Raw genomic sequence first — 17579 nt, forward strand, 5'->3', positions numbered from 1 at the left:
CTGATGGGACAACGCATGATTGTTTAATCCTAGAAAGCACCACGTTAAACTTTAGTCGTAGACACAAACAGAAAAAACTACAAATAATAACTTTGTTTGTTTTTTTAATTCATGCTAATTAACTGCTCTTTGTGGTTCTGTCTGAATTCTCACCCTAATCCCTAACTACTAAAAATAAATAAATAAATAAAATAAAAAAAACACTACAGTGAGGGACTAAGTGTGTACAAATTGCAGAAAAAGAAAAAACAAAAACAACAGAATATCTATTTATATTGATAAATAAAATACAATACATGTAAAAAAGAAACATCAATCCAATAACCTTTGGGGTTTCATAAATTTTACATTTTTAAAAAATTAAAATTAGTTTGAATTGCCTTTTGGTTTTGACGTTGTTTGATAATGTTACAGTACGATCAGTGATCAATTTCATTCAAAATATTTTGGAATTTAGGATTGGATTTAGACCATTGGGCTTTATTAATATGGAATATTGTTTTTTGTTTTTTGTTTTTATTTGTCCTGTCCAGCAGCTGGGCAAACAGATGAGAGCTGATTTTACTTTAACAACAGGGGTTATGGAATATTATGTGGAATTTTGTTTTAAAAAAAACTGTGTAATAAAGATACTATCTGTGTCAATTTTGTCATTAAGGTAATGCAGAATAATTTCTTTATCCAAAAATTTTACTTTTTTTTGTTTGTTAGATTTCCAATATCATTTCTCACTTCCATCCAAAACTTGTATGTATGCAGTCCACAAACAGGTGATAAATAATTTCCTCTTGAGTCCCACAGAATGTATAAGATAGGTCCATGTCAACAGCAAAAAAAAAGTTTTGGTACTCATACTAGGTTGACGTCATGAACTGGGCGGCACCCACATGGAGCCTCAAAGATTGAGTCGTCTTACTTCAGGGTTGAAAAATAACTCAGGGAAAATAACTAATGATTACAAATGTGTTATTTTGTGTGCCAAAGATAATATGTTGTCATAAACATTGATATTGTTTACTATAAAGGGCTAGAATACTATAAAGGGCCAGAATAACATGGTATAGGCCCTTTATTGCTCCATTTAAATCACTTGGAATTGTCTTTGTGCAGAAAATGGACCATACAAATAAACATATCTTGCCTGCTTAGTAAAACTTCTCAGGTACTTCACAATAGCTTTTACTGACTGTCTCAGGAAAAGAAGTTTGATGGACGTGATTTTTTCATTTTTTTCCATCATGATATCCTCCAATCCAGAAGGTGGCGGTAATGCGCTAACAGGTCTGACAGCGCGCGCGCATAAACACAGAGAAGTGCTTGCCTCACGTGACAAGCAGTAAAGAGGCGCTTAAAGATGGCCGCTACCGTCAGCAGCTTCAAAGTTACTAGTTTGCGCTGTCTATGTCCCGTCTTTCATTCAAAAAACTGGTTCTTTTTATTATATCTGCTCGTAGCTGTTTTTAGTTGTCAGTGCTTCTCAGCAGCAGACGAACATGACTTTACGGATGACTTTTTTAAGAAGGAGTATTCTCTAGCCAAACCGTACAGCGGTAAGTTTGCTCACGCGCTCAGCAGCGGTGTCAAAAATAGGCGTGACAGAGACCAATGAATCAGGGTTAATTTAACGCTGAAAGTCGAAACTTAGCTTAGGACTGCTTTTACTACATATCTATAAGGCTTCAGCCGCGTGTAAAGTTCTGAATAATGATTAACTAAACTTAGAAGAACTTTGCTCCCTTAGTTAGTTTGTACTAGTTAGCGAACCCAAAAACTGACGGCTACAACAACAACAATGAAGGCTAGCTTAGTGAAACACTAAGTCCTTTTTTTTTCAAGCCTCTAACTGTATTTGTTCTTTTTAAACACAAGGTACATTTACTTAAATGGCTTACTGTAGTCCACACAACTTCCATACATCTGTAGGGTGAATGTCTAACACTTCCCCAAACATAGTTCAGCTGTGCTGCCATTGAAATGCTGAGCTGTGACATGCAGTGCTAATGTTTAATGTCTTTCTGTAGGGCTGGGCTTCTCTAGTTTTTCGCAGTGGGACCTCATGGGAACCGCCATGGTGACACCTGATCACATCCGGCTGACCCCAGACCTGCAGAGCAGACAAGGAGCTGTGTGGAGCCGCGTCGTACGTCACTGTCAAACCTTAACCTCTCAGTTCCCACCCATTGACTTTATAAGAGAAGTGGACAGACGAGTGAGCGTGTCGTCATCCATAGAAAAGGACTTTTGTCCGTTTAAAACCAAGCTAAGTCAATCCAGTCGCCATCTTGTGCAATACAGAGACGTTGGAGCCAGAGGACACCAGTATTAAGTCTGACTCACTGTTTCTATGGCAACCACTCAATCAGTCATTATTGGAAGGCCACACCCCATTCGCTGAAAGCGGGCTTGGAAGAGTCTGTCGAAACTTTTTACCGTTGGGTGCAAGACCACCTACTTTTGAAACATGTGGTCATTTCATAACTTAATAATAAAGAAATAATATAATGAAAAAAGTAAGATTAGCAAGAACATGTTCAAAAAAGGTGGCAGAGCAATTTTTCTTACAAATAAAATGACTGGCTGAGTAGTAGCTGTTTATTTCTCTATAGAAGTTTATGGGATTCATGCGTCTTGGAATCGGGTACTTTCTGCTTGGAATGCCAGGGGGAGGGGCCACTCAGTCCAGTTCTCTCATACAGTCCCCCCAACTGCTTGGAAATATACTACTTTGAAGAAAATACTACTTCTTTCTCTTTCGGCTTTTCCCATCAGGGGTCGCCACAGCGAATCATCCTTTTCCACCTCACTCTATCATGGACATCTTCTACCCTAACATTAGCCAACTTCATGTCCTCTGTTAAGACATCCATATATCTCCTCTTTGGCCGTCCTCTTGCCCTCCTGCCAGGCAGCTCCATCTCCAACATCCTTCTACCAATATATCCACTATCCCTCCTCTGAACATGTCCAAACCATCTCAGTCTGGCTTCTCTGACTTTGTCGCTAACACAGGCAACATGAGCCGTCCCTCTGATGTACTCGTTCCTTATCCTGTCTAACCTGGTCACTCCTAAGGAGAACCTCAACATCTTCATCTCCGCTACCTCCATCTCAGCCTCTTGTCTCTGTCTCACTGCTACCGTCTCTAACCCATAGAGCAGAGCTGGTCTCACCACTGTCTTGTACACCTTTCCTTTGAGTCTTGCTGGCACTCTTCTGTCACACAACACTCCTGACACTTTCCTCCAACCGCTCCAACCTGCCTGCACTCGCCTCTTCACCTCTTTTCCACACTCCCCATCACACTGAACTGTTGACCCCAAGTACTTAAACTCCTGCACCTTCTTCACCTCAGCCCCCTGTAACCTAACGCTTCTACTTTGATCCCTCTCGTTCAGACACATGTATTCTGTCTTACTACGACTGACCTTCATACCTCTTCTTTCCAGAGCAAACCTCCACCTCTCTAGCTGTTCCTCCACCTGCTCTCTACTCTCACTGCAAATTACAATGTCATCCGCAAACATCATTGTCCAGGGAGATTCCTGTCTTACCTCATCTGTCAGCCTGTCCATCAGCATAGCAAACAAAAAAGGACTCAAAGCTGCTCCTTGGTGTAGTCCCACCTCCACCTTGAACTCCTCTGTCTGACCTACAGCACATCTCACCACCGTCATACTTCTCTCATACATGTCCTGAACTACTCTGACATACTTCTCTGCCACTCCAGACGACCTCATACAGTACCACAGCTCCTCCCTCGGCACCCTGTCATACGCCTTCTCTAAATCTACGAACACACAATGCAGCTCCTTCTGACCATCTCTGTACTTTTCCATCAACATTCTCAAAGCAAAAATGGCATCAGTGGTGCTCTTACGGTGCATGAAACCATACTGCTGCTCACAGATCTCCACCTTCTTCCTAAGCCTGGCTTCCACTACTCTTTCCCACAGCTTCATTGTGTGGCTCATCAACTTTATTCCTCTATAGTTGCTGCAGTTCTGCGTGTCACCCTTGTTCTTAAAGATCGGAACCAGAACGCTTCTCCTCCATTCCTCAGGCATCTTCTCACTCTCTAAAATCCTATTGAACAACCTTGTTAGAAATTCCACTGCTGTCTCTCCTAGGCACTTCCATACCTCCACAGGAACGTCATCAGGACCAACGGCCTTTCCGCTCTTCATCCTTTTCAGAGCCTTCCTAACCTCATCCTTTCCAATCTCTGCTACTTCCTGCTCCACAACAACCACATCTTCCTCCCTTCTTTCCCTGTCATTTTCCACGTTCATCAGCTCCTCAAAATACTCCTTCCATCTTTTCTGTACACTCTCCTGGGTTGTTAGCACCTTTCCATCTCGGTCCTTAATCACCCTTATCTGTTGCACGTCCTTCCCATCTCTGTCTCTCTGTCTTGCTAGCCTGTACAAGTCCTTCTCTCCTTCCTTTGTGTCTAACCTGTCATATAGCTCATCGTAAGCCTTCTGTTTGGCCTTTGCCACCTCTCTCTTCACTCTACGCTGCGCTTCCTTGTACTCCTGTCTACCTTCCTCAGTCCTTTCTACATCCCACTTCTTTTTAGCCAACCTCTTCCTCTGGACGCATTCCTGTACTTCCTCATTCCACCACCAAGTCTCTTTACCGTCTTTCCTCTTTCCAGATGACACACCTAGCACCTTCCTACCTGTTTCCCTGATAATTTCTGCTGTAGTTTCCCAGTCATCTGGAAGCTCATCCTGACCACCCAGACCCTGTCTCAACTTCTGCCTAAATTCCTCACAAGTTTCTTCATTCTGTAGCTTCCACCACTTGGTCTTCTTTTCTGTTTTCCCTCTCTTCTTCTTCCTGACTTCCAGAGTCATCTTACACACCACCATGCGGTGCTGTCTGGCTACACTCTCTCCTACCACCACTTTGCAGTCAATAACCTCTCTCAAATGACCTCGTCTACATAGGATGTAGTCCACCTGGGTACTCCTACCTCCACTTCTGTATGTCACTCTATGTTCCTCTCTCTTCTGGAAGTAAGTGTTGACTACAGCCATTTCCATCCTCTTCGCAAAGTCCACCACCATCTGTCCCTCCAGATTCCTTTCCTTCACACCAAACCTGCCCATCACCTCCTCATCACCTCTATTGCCCTCACCAACATGCCCATTAAAGTCTGCTCCAATAACAACTCTCTCTCCTCTGGGGATACTCTCTATGACCTCATCCAACTCACTCCAGAATCTCTCCTTCACTTCTAACTCACAGCCAACCTGTGGCGCATACCCACTGACTACATTCACCATCACCCCTTCAATTTCTAACTTTAGGCTCATCATCCTGTCTGAGACTCTTTTCACCTCTAGAACACTGTTTACAAACTCCCCCTTCAGAATCACTCCTACCCCGTTTCTCTTCCTATCAACACCATGATAGAACAGTTTGTATCCTCCTCCAATACTACGTGCCTTGCTGCCCTTCCACCTTGTCTCCTGCACACACAGTACATCTACCTTCCTTCTCTCCATCATGTCTGCCAGCTCTCTGCCTTTCCCTGTCATTGTGCCAACGTTAAGAGTCCCTATTCTCAAACCTATGTTCCTGCCTTTTCCCTTCTCTCTCTGGCCACGGGCCCTTCTGCCTCCCCTCTTTCTTCCACCAACAGTAGTCAAATTTCCACCGACACCCTGTAGGTTAACAGCATCGGTGGCGGTCGTTGTTAACCCGGGCCTCGACCGATCCGGTATGTCTAAAGTGTTGTGGATGATTCGCATGGTTATTTTGGCAATTTTTACGCCGGATGCCCTTCCTGACGCAACCCTCTCTATTTATCCGGGCTTGGGACCGGCACAGAGGCAACTGGCTTGCAACCCCTGTGGCTAGATTGAAGAAAATACAGATGCGCTTATATGCTTTTTGCTTTATTACTAGCATAATTTTTAGTTGCATGCATAAATATTTTTACATTTTCTGTCTCTTCTAGCCTCTTATTTTGAAGGATTGGGAGCTCAAGGTGCACTTTAAAATCCACGGCCAGGGGAAGAAGAACCTAAATGGCGATGGACTGGCCATTTGGTTGACTAAAGATCGCATGAATAACGGTACATTTATTTTAAGAAACAGAAAAAGGTTGATTTTAAAAGCTACAAGAAACAAAATTTCTCAATTACGAATTGTCTTTTAAAAATTTCTCCTAAACGACGTTTTGTTTTTGTTGTTTTTGTTCATAAAAACTGTTCAAGTATATTTTGTTATCCACTCATCAAAATATTAGTAAAAACATGAGATTTTTGGTTTTCAAATAAAGAAAACTTTTTCATCTAAAGTTTTTTATATGTTCAAAAACAAACTATCAGTTAAAAGTCTGCTATCACCTGGAAAATTTTTTGTTTTTTATGAAAATAGTAAATTTGTCTGACACTTGGCAGCAAATTCAGCCTGGCCGTCTCAAACTTTTCTGTCAGCGTTTTAAGATTAGGAAGTTATTCTCTCTGCCCATGGAGCATCTCCTATCACATGAACTGGTTTGAAAGTCTTCCTTTAATCAAGTTAAATAGTTCAGACTCATTTCTCCACGACACCTTCCTGTCTTCCATCATTCAATTTCTGTGTTGTTTTTGTCATTTTCAGCTTGAAATGATTCTTTCTTAAAATTCCACTCCGATCATGGTTTAATCTGTTTTTCAAGCGCTCTTTTGAATGTGATTGTCTGTTTTTATGCAAAATCCATAAAAATGTCATTTTCTTGAACATGTTTTCAGCAGAGCAGCAGTAGTTTAATAGAAATTTGCCTCTGAGTTGTGGGTGGGACCGCTGGTGTAGTGCAATGCCACTCCCACTTGTTGCCAACCACCTGTTTACACTCCTGTCGGCTTTCAGCCCCCTCAACCTAACATTAAGGTGAAACAAAAATTGTGAGCAACATCAGAGCTATTCAAATGTAGTTTTGATCCAGATACTGGCTCAGACCAGGAAAATGTAGATGTACGGGGATCCATGCACCAGAATGGAGCAGAGCAGGAAGCTTGTGGCCCGCTGATGGTTGCGTCTGTGTCACTGCTTCAAGCTGTCCATCTGCATTTTTTCATCTGCTCCTGATTAACAATGATTTGAATAAAGAAATACTCAAACACAATTTTTTAAGCTTAATTTTCTTAATAAATGTCGTCCATCATAAGAGAAATGCCACAAGAACATTTTAAAAACGCAAAAAATGACATTTTCATCAGAGCGTATCTTCAATGATTCACATGTGAAGTCCAACATGTTGAAGTTGCCTCTAGTTGCTGATGACTCTGCTGGATTTACTTGGTTCCAGTTAAGGGTCTAAGGCATTTTGTGTCTGAAACGACACAAAGTCAAGTGTTTGTCCTTCGCAGTTCTGCGCTGAAGCCTCATAATCCCCTTCCCCTTTTTTTAGAGCCAGTTTCTGTTTTTTTCCAGAAGTTAGAGTCAACAGTGTGTTATGAGTTTAAAGTTGTCCCTCAATCTGCAGATTAAAAAACGTTTTTCTAGGACGAAACAGTTTTTTGAAGAGTTTTCTCAGTTTTTAATATCCAGATATTTAAGGATTTCCAGCTTGTTTTTTAAAAGTGGTGGAGCACATTTCTGCCCAGTGCAGTTGTTGCGCTGTGTATCAAAACAAGACATTAACATGTTTTAATACTTTCAGCACTTAAACTGCTGTAGCAGGCTTTAGCGCCTGTGGCATCCACCTTCAAAACTTTGTCAGATTAGGGGAATATGTCTTATGATTTATAAAAACTCTTTGTTAAAAAATCCTGATGAAATCTGTATGTTTGGGTTGAACGCCTGTTTCTTCATCATTGGCAGGTGCTGTGTTTGGAAACATGAATCAGTTCACTGGGCTTGGAGTTTTTCTGGACACCTACCCCAATGCTGAAAAGAGCCATGATGTGAGTCACATGCAGCTACTGCTTTTCAATGATTGTGTCAATAGATTTTTAGGAATGTAGAAATATGTTCTTGCACAGTGGCATCATCTTTTGGTCTATTTTAAAAGCATCCCCTGTTGTCTTTATGATGAAATTTTTTGAACTGAAAATAAAAACACCCGTGTCGTTTTCTAGGACAGAGTTGCTGTAAAGCGGCAGTAGTTCATTAGAAATTCCCCTCTGAGTTGTGGGCAGGACCGCTGGCACGGAGCAACCCCGTCCCTGCTTCCTGTCATCCATCTGTTTACACTCTATCCCGCTAGCTTACAGCCCCTCATAACCCCTGACATAACCTTAGCGGTGCAACAAATATGGCGAGCAATATTGGCGCTATCCAGCCGTACATTTTTTTTAATCCAGATTCCAGCTCAGATGAGGAAAACAAAGACGTACATCTAGTCGCCTATAAGTGAGTGCATCAGAATGGAGCAGAGCAGGGAGTTTGAGCTTCGCCCAGCGTATTTTCTGCGTCACAAATGTGATCTTTTTAAACCGCATTTTTTCATCTGCTCCTGATTCACAATGACTTGACGAAAGAAATATTCAGAAATGTCATTTTAACCAAATTTTCTTAATTAATTTTCTCCATCATAAGAAAAATGCTGCAAAAACGAGTTAAAAACACAAAAAATATACCGGTAATTTTCATTAGAGTGGGTCTTTTAGCGTTCCAACAACTTGCTTCCCGACTCTGGAATGCCCTCCGTTTGTCTGTGCGGCCTCCACACACTCAATCGAGTAAAGAAAAGTCAAGTTTACAGGTTTTTATTTGATAGTAATAATGGATGGGATTTTTCTGTGCTTTTCCAGACGCTCAAAGCCTTACTTATTGTGTGTCCATTATTCAGTCACTCCTCATTCATACTTAGTGATGTTAAGCTACTGATGTGGGGGGTTTCTGTTCTGGCTGAACATAAACTGCAATTATTAATTCCTCCTCCATGATCAGTTTTCAAACGGTTAGCACTTCCATATGTCACTGCTAAATCGGAGTTCCTGATTGGTCAAAGTTTAAGTTTGGTTTAAGTTTCAACATGCCTTCAATGGCCTCACATTGTGTTCGTAGAGCCTGAAAACGGTCTTAAAAATATTCTCAGGTTCTCGTGAACGCGAGAGTTCTGAGCGCAGAATCCCAAATACTCGTTTACATAAATGTTTTATCAGAAGTAATCGCTTGAACGTGCATTGCTGAGGCTGGTGTGAATGCAGCTTTACACTTATGTCGCTTGTGTTGGTCAAACTGGTCATTTAGAATGACACTGTATATGTGGACAGTTGGATCAGGCCAGGTTCTTGACCTGATGCGTCTTTCTCTCTCACAGAGGAGTTTTCCATACGTATCTGTGATGCTCGGGAACGGCAGCCTGCTGTACGACCACGACCAGGATGGCCGGCCTACTGAACTTGGTGGATGTTCAGCTGCGGTGCGGAACTCTGTTCACGACACATTCCTCCTCGTCAGATACTCCACAAACAGACTGTCGGTAAGACACAGTCGGTTATACACTTTTCTTATGATCGGACGATAGAATAGTGAGACCTGAGGGAAAGGAATAGATGTTCTGAAAATGTAAGTCAAAGACTCCTGTGTGGCAAAGATGTAATTCACACAGATATTTAGTAGATTATTAAAAATGCTTGAAGTCCCACTCTGATCATCTTTTGATCTATTTTAAAGGCGTCCCAGTGATCTTTGAATTATGATTGTGCAGCTTTTAGCCAAAATCAAAATGCCTGTCATTTTCTGGACATAGTTTCTACAGAGCGGCAGAAGTTCATTAGAAATTCGCCTCTGAGTTGTGGGTGGAACTGTTGGTGTGGAGTAAACCCGTCCCCTTCCCATCATGCATCCTTCTATGTGCTCTCCCGCTAGCTTACAGCCCCTCACACCCCCAAGCTAACATTAGCGTTGTAACAAATAAAAGTGCTGGATAGCGATGTTGGAGCTGTCCAGACGTGCAGCTTTGAGACAAATTCCAGCCCAGCGTTTTTTTTACATCACAAATACGTTTTGTTTTTTTGCATTTTTGCGTCTGCTGCTGATTCACAACGATTTGAATAAAGAAATACTCAGAAATGGAACTTTCATTTTAATTATCTTTATATTTGTCTTGGATCATCAGAAAAATGGCACCCAGACATGATAAAAACACCAATTTGTTATCACAGTGGGTCTTTAAACATTTCACATTTTCAGAACATTGTGTAAATCAGTCCATCACAGCTCTGTGCAGTTTTGTTTGGTAAATGTGCTTTAGTAAGAATTAGATACATTTACATACAAAGATTAAAGCGAAAGCAAAATAAATCATTTTTGACATCCTCCTTGTAAAATGTTTTTCCCTACATAATGAAGTAGAAATCAGGAATAAATGGAGGACAGGGTTTGTTGATGCGGATTTTGATCACCAATAAATGATGTTTAATGAAACTTCTGGGTATTTTTTTGTGTTTCTGTGCATCCTCTGTTCAGGTCATGGTTGATGTCGATGGTAAAGGGGAATGGAGAGCGTGCGCTGACATCACTGGGCTGCGGCTTCCAATCGGTTACTACTTTGGTGCCTCCTCTGCTACAGGAGAGCTGTCAGGTATGAAATCCCAACAGTCGCCTGGAGGACGCTTGATTACATGTTTACATGTGAATGACCTGAAGTTACATGCATATCAAACTTTGTCTAAAAGGGTTTCCAAGCGGTTTCCCTTGAACTAAACTCACGAGTCATTGTCTTGTATGTCCAGATAATCATGACATCATCTCCATGAAGTTATACCAGCTGACAAATGAGCCGACTTCTGAGGAAGCTGAAGAGGAGGAAGAGGTCACCATTCCTAGAGTCGACAACATGGAACAATTCCAAGGTATTTAGGATTTTCTTTATTTCTATTTTGCTGATCCTGTAGTCAGCTTTTTTTTTTTTTTTTGGACAATCTGGATTTTTGCAGAACAGATACTTCTACTCAGAATTGTTTCCCTGCAAACAAAAAGGACGGTGTCATTTCTTACTAACTACAGATATTCAGTGACATCTCTGACTCTAGGAAAGTATGGAGTCCTATACTGCTCATAATTAAATAAATAAATATTTAATTAAATAAATATGGCCTCATGAACAAACACAATCAACCAATAAATCTCTCATAAATATATAAAAAGATCATGAAATTGTGAAAAACCTGCGCACAGACTTTAAATGAGCCATTGTATTATTCAATATATTTCATTTTGCTTTAAAAACCTGTTCATTATTTTAAAACAGCATTTTAAAATATTCATTTTTAATCATGTGGAATATTATTATAATTCTGTCTTTTTTCAGAAGCTCGTATTTCAAAATCAATATTTTCCAAAGTAGCTTTGTTTTTATTTAATGTTGCTGTTTTTCAGAATGACTTATTTATTTCATGAAGAGCTTTTTCAGGAGAATGAGTCTGTCAATCAGTGAAAGTGGGCGGGATCTAAACGCTCATTGGCTCATCCATGGAAATCGACTCTTATTCCTCGATACCCGCTCAGCGGTGTACCAGTCAGAGAGATGACATATTTCAGCGATATCCGCGCGGCTTTGCTGACATTAGAGATCAAATAGAGACAAACGATCTGTCTACTGCAGAAGATGGAAACATGGACGACTCTGTTTTTGTAGTTTGAGGGTTTGTGTGGACCAAACCACAGAGGAGCTCCGGTCGTCCACGTCTATAAGTCCCCCGTTGAAACACTCCTCATTCTTACGCCATTCTCTCATAGCTCACATCGTGCCTCACACTGTGTCGGCTCGCAGGAGGCGAGCTGGCGGACCGCCAGTCAGACCAGGCAGCTGTGGAAAGCAGAACAAGCCTGCTCAGCCTCCTGAACCTTATGATATTTTTCTCTTTTCATTGAGACAATGATTTCGGGTCCTCTGATTTTATTTTTCCCTCCTGGGAATATGTTTAACCTTTCCTGCGATGACGTTTCTGACCGTGGTCGGAAAACCCAGCGGAGATCCGGGATTGATTGAGCAATTCTGCAGCCAGGGCTTACTCCAAGAATCAGGCTCTGTACTTTGGAGGAAACCTTTTTTTTACTATTACTTTTCCGGGGAACAGGGCAACAGACCCTTAACTTGTGCTCACACACACACTCTCGCGCTGCCTGGGCGCTCTGATTTACACGTAAGACGTAGTTTGACTGCAGGAGCTGAAGCAGAGACTCTCTGGGATGATCTCATGAACTCAAACATGGAAACATTGTTATCATGTGGAACTATTCAAAATAAATAAAGCTGATCTTTTAACACTCCATGTGCATTGTGCATCCATGCATTGTTACTGAGATAAACACAGGCAACCGCTCCATGTGGCTATCAGGCTAAAAACATTAGCTGGTAGCCCCTCCCACACCGGCATGTTGCGTTCATGGAACTCCAGTTCATAGAAGCGTAGTGGAACTCCAACAACCACCCAGCCTAACTTAGACCACTACTAGATGTTAATGAGAAGATGAAAATTGCCGAACCGACCACAAAACCAACTGAATTATGCACACTCGCCCAAAGCCACTTTTATCCGCAAATTTAGAACCAAAACTGCCCAATTTCGTGCAACACTGTGGATGTGTTGAGGTGCATACTCCCTCTAGTGTTGAGGAGAGTGCATTGCGCCGTCACGTTCGCTGAAGCATCTTCTATCGATGTAGTTAGAGTGCTGCTGCTCATGTCTGAGTAAAGGAGTAGTCAATCACAAAAGTGTCTCCGCCTTGTCTAGTTTGATTGACAGACAGACCCATTCTCCTGAAAAAGCTCTTCATGAAATAAATCAGCCATTGTGAAAAACAGCAACATGAAATAAAAACAAAGCTACTTTGGAAAATATTGATTTTGAAATCGGAGGTTCTGAAAAAAGACGTAGAATTATAATAATATTCCACATGAATAAAATGAATATTTGAAAATGCTGTTTTAAAATAATGAACAGGTTTTTAAAGCAAAATGAAATATATTGACTAATATAATGGCTAATTTAAAATCGGGGTGCAGGTTTTTCACAATTTCCTGATCTTTTTATATATTTATAAGAGATTTATTCGTTGATTGTGTATGTGCATGAGGTCATATTTATTTATTGAATTAAATATTTATTTATTTAATTATGAACAGTATAGGACTCCATACGAAAGAAGGAGCAAATCCAAAGAGGATTCCGAGGTGTTTTACTCCAACTCTTGTGAGATTTCCTCTGAATATTTCTGGGCCCACACTTCTAGTTGAATGTCCAGACTAGTCACTCATGCTCAAAAAAGTCCTTGAGAACAGAAAACCTCCCGAGTGTCAGGCTGATTCTAAAAAGAACTACATCCAGATGGACTTTCTACAAATGTCAGCTGATCCATCTTGTGCTGACAGACATTTTTTTTCCCTCATCCACCCTTCATGCTGCTGCTTGGGTCACCTTTTCTTCAACTGCAGAGCCCGGTGCAGCTGTCATTCCTTCCTTATCTAACAACACCTCTGGTTCTGTGCAGTTTCTTTGCTATTACACGATCAACCTTGTCTATTCTATCTCAATACATCTGCTAATTCACAGCTTTGAGATCTAAATGTCAGAAATTCATCTCATGACATTCTCCCTGATTCTCTACCATTTTTTTTTTTTTTTTTTTTTTTTTTTAGAAAAGCAAGAATAGTGAGACTTTTTTCTTTTAACCAATACTCAAAACAAAAACAATCCTGTCTGCATAGTCTTCTCTCGCTTTATGGCGGTTCATCTTTCACAGTATCACTAAAACAGATTTTTTTTCAGTGCAGTTTGGCTTTTCTTTAACAGCTCACTGTGTTCTGCGTCCTAATTGGCTGTTGACCTTATTAGATCTCCTCCGCGTCGTGTCTCTCTAAAAACAAGAGAGAAAAGTATATAAAGTCCTTAGTGAGGAGTTCTATAGCCCTAAAACATCCATAATCTATACATTTCACCTATCAAATTGATGGAACGTGATAAACAAAGGACCACTGTATTTATCGTTAGGAATATTGGGATTAACAGTCAGTGGTTGAATCACTAACTGCTGTCAAATTCAGAACCAGCTGCAGAAAGTTGGACATCCTGGGCGTTTATAAGTAAGTTTATTTTAATGACCGTGTTGCCTTTACTTTGCAGTCAAAGTGGAAGAAGGAGGAGGAATGAGCGGACTGCAGCTGTTCTTCACCCTCCTCTTCTCCATCCTGGGCCTTGGCGTGCTGGGCGTGGTGGCGTTGATCGTCTACAGCCGCTGGAAGGAAAACAAACGCAAACGTTTCTATTGACAACAGTGGATCCATGCAGGTTTTCAGAGTCTGATGTCGACCGCCGCTGCTAGTTTTGCCATGTTGACCTACAATAAACACTGTTGTACAACCGAACTCAAGGTGAACAGTTTAGAGCCACGAGAACATAAAGCACCTTTTAAAGAGGAGGGTGGACTGAGAGCAGCCATCAAACTTGGCTGAAAAAGACCATTAATATGAACATTACTGAATGTACCGTAATATAGCATTTACAGTTATTCAGACTGAATAATATTTAGCATATCTTCAGAATATTGAACAGGATGTCAGCATTTCTGTCCCACATCCAAAAAGACGTGTAATATTTCAGAAACGTTTTACCCAGAATGATCTTTTCATTGCCTTTGTCGTTTTACACTGGAAGGTGAAGCTAGAAAAAAAGCTCCACCTCTCAGGAGAGCTCTGTGTTGTCTTTACTACATCTTGTAGTTGCACTGAAAGTCTGAGCAGATTTCTACAAAATGCTAAACCCATTTTGTAGCAACAAAAGGACAGAAATGATCTAAGCAGCTGGCAGGAGCCAGGACAACAAAAGCCCTTTAGGTCGTTTTTAGTTGTCATTGAATCTATAAATGTTGTTCAACACCTGGGGAGAAACCATTTTTGCAAGTTGTAAATCAAATTTCATCAAGACGTGTTTTTTATAATAGTCACTTGTGCCTTAGCTATTTGATAGAAATGCTGAACTTAAAACCATCCAAATGTCAGGACATGAGTAAAGTACAGGAACCCTTTCTTCTCTCCCAGTTTTCCTGTCATTATCGATGCTTCTGTTTTTATTTTCACTGCATCCATTTCCCAGAAAGCAACTGCTGGGATGGTTGGTGCTGAAGTTCCAGTGTGAACTGGAAGCGTTTAGGAAATGGATGCATCCACTGGACAGAGAAGTTTTTCCCTGCAGAAATCTGCTCGTCAGAATGAATGTTTCCAAAAAAAAAAACGTCCCAGAGATCATTGCTGGAGACTGCAGTCGTCACAGACCACGTAAAGGTTGAAACGATCAAATTCCACGATCTGCTGTAAACCTACAGGAGGAATATGGATGAGGGAAAGGATTTATTGTTGCGTCATTCAGGATCAGGAAAACTCAGCTGCTGCACAATACTCTGCCTTCCAAATGATTATGCTATGGATATTTTCTATGATTCTTCTAAATAGTTTAGGCAAATGACAGTCAGCATCATTTTCAAGACCCCAACTGAAGGAGTACAAATGAAATGTTATCAAGCAAAAATCCCGATGATCACAGTATTTCTTTAAATGGCAAACCTAAAACACAAATCCAAATGATAGTTTTCAGTCATTTGTTCAATTTGCAGCATTAGGTCATATTTATTCAAATCAAAAGCTCTTTCAATCAGAAACCTCTAAACAGGTCAAGTTACAATTTAACATTGGACCCTGTGTGCGATAGCAGCTTCACAGTTCTTGCATCCATTGAATTAGGAGTTTTTAGAGAGTTTCTATTATGCTTTATATCTATACCAGCACTTAAATGCAGATCCTTTTCTTCCTGTGCAACATCACCCTGCAAACTCGACACCAGATTCTTGGTGTTCTGCCCTCAAAGATGATGCCGATCTGTTCCTCAAAATGAGTCATTTTGATTGTTTTAACTGCCCTCTGATCCGTTCATACCCACACAATCTGAAAGGGAAGTAGAGCCTCCTTGAAATCGCTGTCAACTTCTGTCCTTGTGTCTTTGATGCACAAAAAAACCATTTCTGATGTTATAGCTTCGTTGTCGTTGACGGTCAGCAAGCCAAACAACATCAAGCAAAAAGAAAATCCCCTCTGCTGCTCCTGCTCTGCATCGGTTTCATGAGAATGGCTCTCGTGTGGCGCAAATCAATAGAAAACGCCCATCACAGCCTTCTGTTATTCTATTGAAATCAAACTTTTTTTTAAACCCTCAGCTCAAGACATTTGTCAGAACAAACTTTGAGTAATGCACAGAAATGCATACACTGACCAGAGTTGCAGCAACATTTGCGATGAGTTAGACTAAACTTCCTAAAGTCATTTGACTTGATGGTTAGGATTGACCGGTTAGGTTCTGGTTTATTGGACACCACTGGATAATCAGTTGTATTTTTTTTCTACCTAAATAGATTTGACTTAACCACATTTTTCAGAATCTTATCAACAATGTTTTCATCTAAAAATAGGTTAAATCAAAGTTTTCTTTTCACGTTTAAAAAAGTGCTTTTGCAGGACAAGATCCAACACATTTATATTTGTAACAGCTAAATGTTTCTTTTTTCCCTTGTTTTAGTTTTTGTGATGGTGGTTATTTAAACATGTGTTCATATCAAGCACACAAACCCATGAATACAGAAATCAAAATCATCAAAAAAGTATTTATTCAGCCATCGATTCTGCATCTTCACTTAAAAAGATGTCTTCATCGTATGGATATCTCAACCATGAGAGTCTAAAGGAGAAAATCCAGAAAAGAACATTTTTAAAGAATTGATTTGTAAATATTTGGTCAATAACAAATGTCAACTCAATACTTTATTTACTCTTTGTTGGCAAATGACAGCAGTCAAACATTTTCTGTAAGTTTTCCCAAAGACTTCTCAAATTTTCCACCATAATTTACAAATCCATCCTTTAAGGCTGCATTTAAGTCAGACCATGTCATTCTGTCTCTCATAGTTGAGGTATACCTATGATGAAATGTACACGCCTCTCCTCTTTTTAAGTGGGAAAAGTTGCACTGTTGGTGGCTGAATAAATCCTTTTTGCCTCACTGTAAATCAAAGGATTTGAAAACGTCATAATGTTCTCACTAAACAAAGTTCCTCTGATTATTTGGTGGCAGTTTTATTGTTCCACAATTTAAAAAAAAAAGTCATTTGAGTGGAAGATGAACTGTTCCATATGAAAACACTGGTAATGTTTCATTTTCACTGCTGTGGTTGCATCTCTTCCGCTATCTCTAGATATTTTATTTGTTATTTTCTTCAGTTAAATCTACCGTTTAGTGGATGATTCTGTGTTACAGATCCGCCAAATGATGAATTGCAAGTTGTCCTTTCCTCTTGTAAAAGTCTTTGCCAACATGATAGAATTAGTTGTTCAAAGCCACCGTTGTTGCTAAAGGAAAACTTTTGTTTAGGGTCGTTTGGTTTAGGAAAAAAAATGTGATTGTCCAAGAAAGTCAAAAATACAATGATTTTTGTACTACTGTGAAGTTTGTGTATTTGAGTGTTTTTTTATACAGCATTTTACTGTGAGATTCATTGCATTAAAATGTCAGTTTTTAAGATTAGGAAGATTTGGTTTCCCCTTAATTGGAGCAACTTACAAACCCCTTTTAGGAACAACAAAACAG

The 17579-nt window shown here is 40.3% G+C and overlaps 1 protein-coding gene across 1 annotated transcript; it reads left to right on the forward strand.

Moving 5' to 3' along the window:
* Positions 1-1328: 1328 nt before the first annotated feature.
* Positions 1329-17516, forward strand: LOC101165400 (VIP36-like protein). The gene is made up of 8 exons (XM_004072783.4): positions 1329-1550; positions 2022-2140; positions 5969-6086; positions 7819-7901; positions 9263-9424; positions 10414-10528; positions 10680-10799; positions 14073-17516. Exons 1-8 carry the CDS (start codon positions 1355-1357, stop codon positions 14216-14218), a joined length of 1059 nt encoding a protein of 352 aa, XP_004072831.1. The 5' UTR covers positions 1329-1354; the 3' UTR covers positions 14219-17516.
* Positions 17517-17579: the final 63 nt, after the last annotated feature.

The sequence above is a fragment of the Oryzias latipes genome, chromosome 9 (genome assembly GCF_002234675.1).
Source record: "Oryzias latipes chromosome 9, ASM223467v1".
NCBI lineage: Eukaryota > Metazoa > Chordata > Actinopteri > Beloniformes > Adrianichthyidae > Oryzias > Oryzias latipes.

Excerpts from the sequence above, each read along its gene's own strand:
- LOC101165400 (XM_004072783.4), top strand. The coding sequence starts at position 1,355 with ATGGCCGCTACCGTCAGCAGCTTCAAAGTTACTAGTTTGCGCTGTCTA. Across the intron at positions 7,902-9,262 it reads ATGCTGAAAAGAGCCATGAT|AGGAGTTTTCCATACGTATC; the intron begins GTGAGTCACATG and ends TCTCTCTCACAG. Across the intron at positions 10,529-10,679 it reads TGCTACAGGAGAGCTGTCAG|ATAATCATGACATCATCTCC; the intron begins GTATGAAATCCC and ends TTGTATGTCCAG.